The 6,570-nt window shown below is 34.1% G+C and overlaps 1 protein-coding gene across 1 annotated transcript; it reads right to left on the bottom strand.

The window, feature by feature from the left end:
• Positions 1-988: 988 nt before the first annotated feature.
• On the bottom strand, positions 989-5,906 carry LOC126553481 (uncharacterized). Its single transcript, XM_050208637.1, has 5 exons — positions 5,203-5,906; positions 4,418-4,913; positions 3,775-4,315; positions 1,338-3,718; positions 989-1,296 (listed from the first exon to the last, which is right to left on the bottom strand). The coding sequence occupies exons 1-5, from the start codon at positions 5,626-5,628 to the stop codon at positions 989-991; spliced, it is 4,152 nt and encodes a 1,383-aa protein (XP_050064594.1). The 5' UTR covers positions 5,629-5,906.
• Between the last annotated feature and the right edge of the window lie 664 nt (positions 5,907-6,570).

The following is a 6,570-nucleotide window of genomic DNA, read 5'->3' on the forward strand; positions in this document are numbered from 1 at the left end:
TACATCGAGCTGATGTTTAGATGTCTACGTCTACTATAGAGTAAATAAAGACAATGGTATCGAGTTCAAATCCCAGACATCAATGAATTGATTTTGCACTTTTTCTACTTATTCGGTTGACTTTTTAAAAATTTTCTTTCGTAAAAACCTTCTCCAGACAATAACAAATACTCCTAAAAAATAATTAGCGAAATCGGTTCAGCTGTTCTAATTGATGAATTTTTATACATTTTTGTCTTCATTTTTATGTATAAAGATTTTTAATTCTTTTTTTACTATGACAACAATTTAGGTTTGTATGTCTATTTGCATGCATTTTTAAAAACATTTTAAATAAATGATTTATTTTATTTAAATGGTTGCCATGACTACCAAAAATAATTTAGTTGACTATTGCTGGATAGATGGCGCTTCTGTATTTTCATCACCACCTAGTCATATTTCTCTAACCCGATAACTTTCTCAAATTTTTCGTCCGTAAGAACCTTCTCCTGGCAATTACGGCCCAACAAAAAAAGAATGAGCGAAATCGGTCCAGGCGTTGTTGAGTTATGCGCTTACCAAATTTTGCGATTCATTTTTATATATAAGACTAGCTGACCCGACACGGCGTTGCCCGTGTGTTACTTTCTTTTTTTGCATTTTCGTATGCCGTGTGTTAATTTTTAATTTAATCTTATTGATAGTGCTAATATTACGTCGAATTCACGACGAAAGATTTGTAATGTGGCAGTTTTTGTGCCTACGTATTTTAAAAAATTCTCCTGAACAGAACCGTCACCCTGGTGATAGGGCGTTGTGAATAAAAAATAATTAAATAAAACATATATAATGATTTAAAAGTAAGTAGTTATAGTTTTAACTGTTATAGTTTTATTTAATTATTTTTTATTCACAACGCCCTATCACCAGGGTGACGGTTCTGTCATGATTTAAAAGTAAGTAATCGCTTTATTGTTAATCATGTGAATCATAATTATTATTATTATCATTGTAGTACTTTGTGGTATACGATGTTTCTTGTTTGATTACCTGGCGCATAGATAAACAAATCTGATGGTTTTCCAACACGGGAACAGGCAACATACAATTGACCATGTGAGAAACATGGGTTTTCTAGATTAATACCACAAACACTTAATGATTGCCCCTGTGACTTGTTTATAGTCATAGCAAAAGCAAGACGCACTGGAAACTGTAGTCGTTTAAACTCAAATGGCACATCAGTCGGAATCATTGGGATGCGCGGTATGAGAACATCTTCTCCTTTATACTTTCCTTTGAGTATAGTTGCTTCTATCACATTGTTTAGTAATTTTTTATCGCTAACCGTGTACCGTTGCAAAGACGCGGTTGGTTGATATTTCGCAACATTATAACCACCGATCCAACCTTTAATTGAAGATTGTGAGGTGGCAATCCTGGCAAATCCAGCGAGTTTAAAAATTCCGGTGGATAGTTGACTACATCATCTTGATTAGTAGCCGAATCAACTGATTTATATATCATCAATTCGCCTGTAATTTGTTCTTGAATTTTGAAATTTAATTCATTTACATCTATGTTTTTTGCAGCCAGTATAGCTCGTTCGCTCAACCAATCATGGTTTCTGTAATTTTGAGAAACATCTGGAAACACCTTCTGAATAAGTTCATCTTTTGATCGAGTTAACTGACAAAAACTTAGAGGAAAGTTAATGCAGCCAGTCAACATGTCTATAGGAAATTTGCCATTACCAATGTCAATGAGTTGTTTAGAGAATATGTTTCCAGATTGGTCATTTTGCAACTCGACACGCATATTCTTGCTTAAATGAAGTACTTTGACATGTTTCCACAAACTGGAGGACTTTAGACATGCATTGAGTTCATCAGCTGGCGTTGATCGTGGAATCACCGGCAATGTTTGACGAAAATCTCCTGCTAATAAAATCATTGCACCACCAAATCGGTTATTATTGCTCCGTAGATCTTTTAAGGTTCTGTCCAAAGCCTCCAAAGATTTTTTATGTGCCATCGTGCATTCATCCCAAACAATCAATTTACATTGCTGCAAAACCTTTGCCATTGCAGAGTTCTTCGAAACGTTGCAGGTTGGAGTTTCATTGCTATGCATATTTAATGGCAATTTTAGTGCTGAATGGGCTGTTCGACCACCTTCAAGCAAAGTTGCTGCGATTCCCGACGAAGCGAGTGCAAGTGCAATTTTATTTTGTGAGCGAATTGTTGCTAATATTAATGAAATCAAAAAAGTTTTTCCTGTACCACCAGGTGCATCTAAGAAGTAAATCCCTCCAGTTTCATCATTTGTTACTTTCATAAGAGTTTCAAATACATACTTCTGTTGTTCATTTAACAGTGGAAGATTTGTTTGAATTAATTCTTTCAAATCGTTGAGATCATACAGTCTTTCTCGATGCAACTCTTGGTTAAAAGCGTCATGCATTGGACGATTGGGCGCGGTCAGGCCTAATTGAATTAATAGTTTGTTTGACATTATCAAGCACATGTCCTCAATTGAAATCAATGCTTCATTGTAAATTTCTTCACTGATTTGTATATTTGGATTTCCCATTCTATTCTGTATTTGATAAAATATCATCACACATATAATCTTTGTACTTGATCCACAAATCAATTGGGTTGATGGGAAGCATGTAGATATGATTATAGAAAACAATGTTCGTATTTGATGAGCGTGTGATGATATTACAGCATCATTGAGAGTTTGATCCCAATGAGCGTCATTTTCAAGCAATTGCAAACGTTGACAGGCTTCTCTGTAGGATACACACAATTCACCATCAACAGTTCGTAACTGTTGGAATGATGTTGGGCCACGTACATTGACTAATAGCAGTCGTAAGTAAAAACATTCATCATTGCTTGGATGTACTGAATAAATCCGGCCAATCGCATCGGTGGAATATACATCTGTATATCCTGGAACTGGTTTTCCTTGTTTCCGTCGTATAAATCTCCTTGAGGATTGATTCCAGGTATAATATTTTGGCATTTCAGAATATAGCAATGTTTGTGCGAAATCATCGTTTTGGCATGTCTCAAAAAAACTGGTTAATGTAGTAGATGGTGGCTGAGCAGCTCTTTGTACTGCGTTCTGTGCTGTAAAATACACTCTTTGTCCATTTTCTAAATGCACAGCTAAGTGAACAACAGAAGGGTGTCTCTCATGAATAGGAAAAGAAAATATTCGCCAAACTGCTTCATTACTACTGACATAGCGGCCCATTTGGTATTGGGTAACTTCATCATTGGAATTCTCTGCACCAATTCCAATCACAGCCATATCACTCCCTTTGGCTACATATTTGCAAATGTATTTAATAGATTTCACTGAATGGCAAGATTCAACGTTGATGTGTGCTTTGAATGTCTTTGATAAAATGGGTGAATATGGAACAATCCAACGATTATCTATTTCAATATCTTGTTGATTTAATTTGACAATTGTTGATTTTCCATTGTCTGCTGTCGATCTGCGACGATACAATGGATAACCGTCATTACCAGTAATTGTTTCCGATATTAATGTCCGTGGATATCGTTTTGAACATTTACCATCCATCATACACGGTGAATTTTGATTAAGAGTTCCACAGGGACCATGTATCATGTTTTTGATAACTACCTCATGCAATCCAGGATCTACTTGTACATTAGGGATTTCAGCTGATATCACTGCATCAACTTCATTTGGCCTTATATTTTCAACCAACCAAATCAAAATGTGTGCATGTGGCAATCCTCGTTTTGCCACTCCACAGAATACATCCAGCAGCGTGTCTCACCAAACACATTATGTTTTACGATGAAATCCATTAAAGATTTCAACTTTTGTCTAAAGACTCTGGCTGTAATATCATGACGATCAATGGGTGATTGCCCAGAGAATAACTCCTGATTGATTTCTATCCATTGCGGATTGCATGTAAATGTGATGAACAAATCTGCTGTACCATAATGACGAACATACGACATGGCATCTTGAGCATATTCGTGCATATGCCGAGGGCTTCCGATGTATGTTGCTGGAAGAATAGTCATCCGACCGACATTCTGTGCATTTCCATCAGTATTAATCGCATCTCGAAGGTGAATATACTCTTCAGATCGGAGTTTGGTTTGATTCAACCTGATGAATGTTAATCTTTCCGTTTCAATTTTAACATACATGTCAACAACATATTTGTGATATAATCGCCGACATTTCAATATGTGATTATCTTCATTTTCCCGAATCATTAGGCGGTATGAATAATAGTTCATTGAACTGACTTTTTTGTTGGTTTCAGAACCTGTAAATAGATTTTGTTTTAATAACATTCAAATATAAAATTAAAATACATAATATAATGACTGAGATATTATCGCCATAGCTAAACTAATATTTTAGTTACCTGCAATGGGATTTATCATTTTTATTGAGAAATCGTAGCCATCTTCACCTTGCCAAAATATAATGGGATATTGCAGTGCATCATATGAGCGGTGTGTTTCCTTTATACGTTGTAATTGATCATTCCGACGACGTAAAACAATATCACGGGATTCCAAGTTTTCTCCAACTACAACGATAGCAACTTCATCAATAGTTGGTGCATTAAAACGTCTTGTATGTTGACCTGCAGGTGTTTTATCAGCTCTGATTACAATTTTGTGATTATCGGATGGCATCAGATCCAGGGCAGTTTTAAACAATATAATCAATTGATTGTGCTGATGAAATAAAGTTTGTAATTGTTCTACAATAGACCTCTTTACTAAATTGTTATGTGCACAACGCAGATCAATTTCTTGTGGTGAATTGCCCATAAAATAAATTTGCAGGAATTTGTTGTCGCTATCTGACACTGGTAACAGTGAACCTGCTCTATGATATATTTGCCCTTGTATCTGTAAATAAAAAAAATATATTATGGTGTGGTATAAATTAATGGATTGTCGGTGATCAAACTTAAATAATATTTGATCTTAAAAAGTATATATTTAGTTTTAACTAATATCTATCAAATATAAAATATAATAAAAGTGTCACTGAAACTGAAACACCATAATATAATATGATGACTAAGTGATATATTTCGTAATGATTAAGAAATTGAAGATTAGTGACACATCTTAACTTTGGTGACAGAAAATTTTGTTCGCTAAAATAATTATGAGTAACTGCTATAATACATACCTTGAAAGTTGGCATAAAATTTTCCCGAACTACATTTGTTGCCCCAAATGAAGTCATTTGAAAGCAATTGTTATATTGTTGGATATTTGTCAAAAAGTGTATAGAATCTGTTCCTATTCCTGAAACCAATGAGTACAATGGTTCTGGTGGTGGATCCAATGGTATCAATTTCACTTTACCATTTGCGCAACACAATCCATTGGCTTCGTTTTTGTATTTTAATGCCTTACAGTGTGAGCAAACCGAGTTCATAGAACCAATAACAACACATTGGTAGTTACTGTAGTCAATTGACACATCGTAACTAAAAGCAGCTCGATTCAAACTTGCTCGCGCTTCACGCGTTTGTGAATTAGATCGGTAATTAGCTTGGTTTGTAGCATTTCTGGTTCTTCTACCTAAATTGCTTCGTCTTATAGGAGGCATATCAAATATAAATTATTTTTTCACTAATCACGAACTAAACAAACACTAACTAACTAAACACTCTGCACAAAACACGATTGTTGGTTGCCATGGATACGATCAGTATTATATTATAAATATTATAGGAAGGGCTATTTTAAAAAGAAAAGGGCTATTTTTAGGGTTTTTCCAGCAATAATTCTAATTTTTCTAGCCGTAAAAACCATCCTTGGACTTCAACGAACATTTGCGAACATTTGCGTTGTTTGTATGTCTATTTGCATGCATTTTTAAAAACATTTTAAATTAATGATTTATTTTATTTAAATGGTTGCCATTGACTACCAAAAATAATTTAGTTGACTATTTGCTGGATAGATGGCGCCTCTGTAATTTCATCACCACTCGTCATATTTCTCTAATCCGATAACTTTCTCAAATTTTTCGTCCGTAAGAACCTTCTCCTGACAATTACGACCCAAACAAAAAAAGAATGAGCGAAATCGGTCCAGGCGTTGTTGAGTTATGCGCTTACCAAATTTTGCGATTCATTTTTATATAAGATAAAAAATTATGAAATCAGTATTTTATTTTTATAAAAATATATTTTAGTAACATAGATAAAAATAATATTATGATACTATTAATGATGTAGTTTAATTACAGGCAAAAACAAAAAAATAAAATAATTATAATTGATTTTGAATTCAGCAACTATCATCGTACAGATTTAATACTTATTTCTGCAGCTATATCACAGACTCACGTAAAATCTGAAATTATTCGTCTACGAGGTCGACCTTTAATAATATCACCTGATGGAAGAATAAGATTAATGAATAATTATTCATATATAAAAACTAGAGATTTGCTACTAAAAATTTTTGAAAAGAAACCAGATCAGCTTCAAGTTATATTAAACGAATTACATTTAGCTATGAAATCAAAAACGTCGAACCTAAC

The sequence above is a fragment of the Aphis gossypii genome, unplaced genomic scaffold, assembly GCF_020184175.1.
Source record: "Aphis gossypii isolate Hap1 unplaced genomic scaffold, ASM2018417v2 Contig00251, whole genome shotgun sequence".
Classification (NCBI taxonomy): Eukaryota; Metazoa; Arthropoda; class Insecta; order Hemiptera; family Aphididae; genus Aphis; species Aphis gossypii.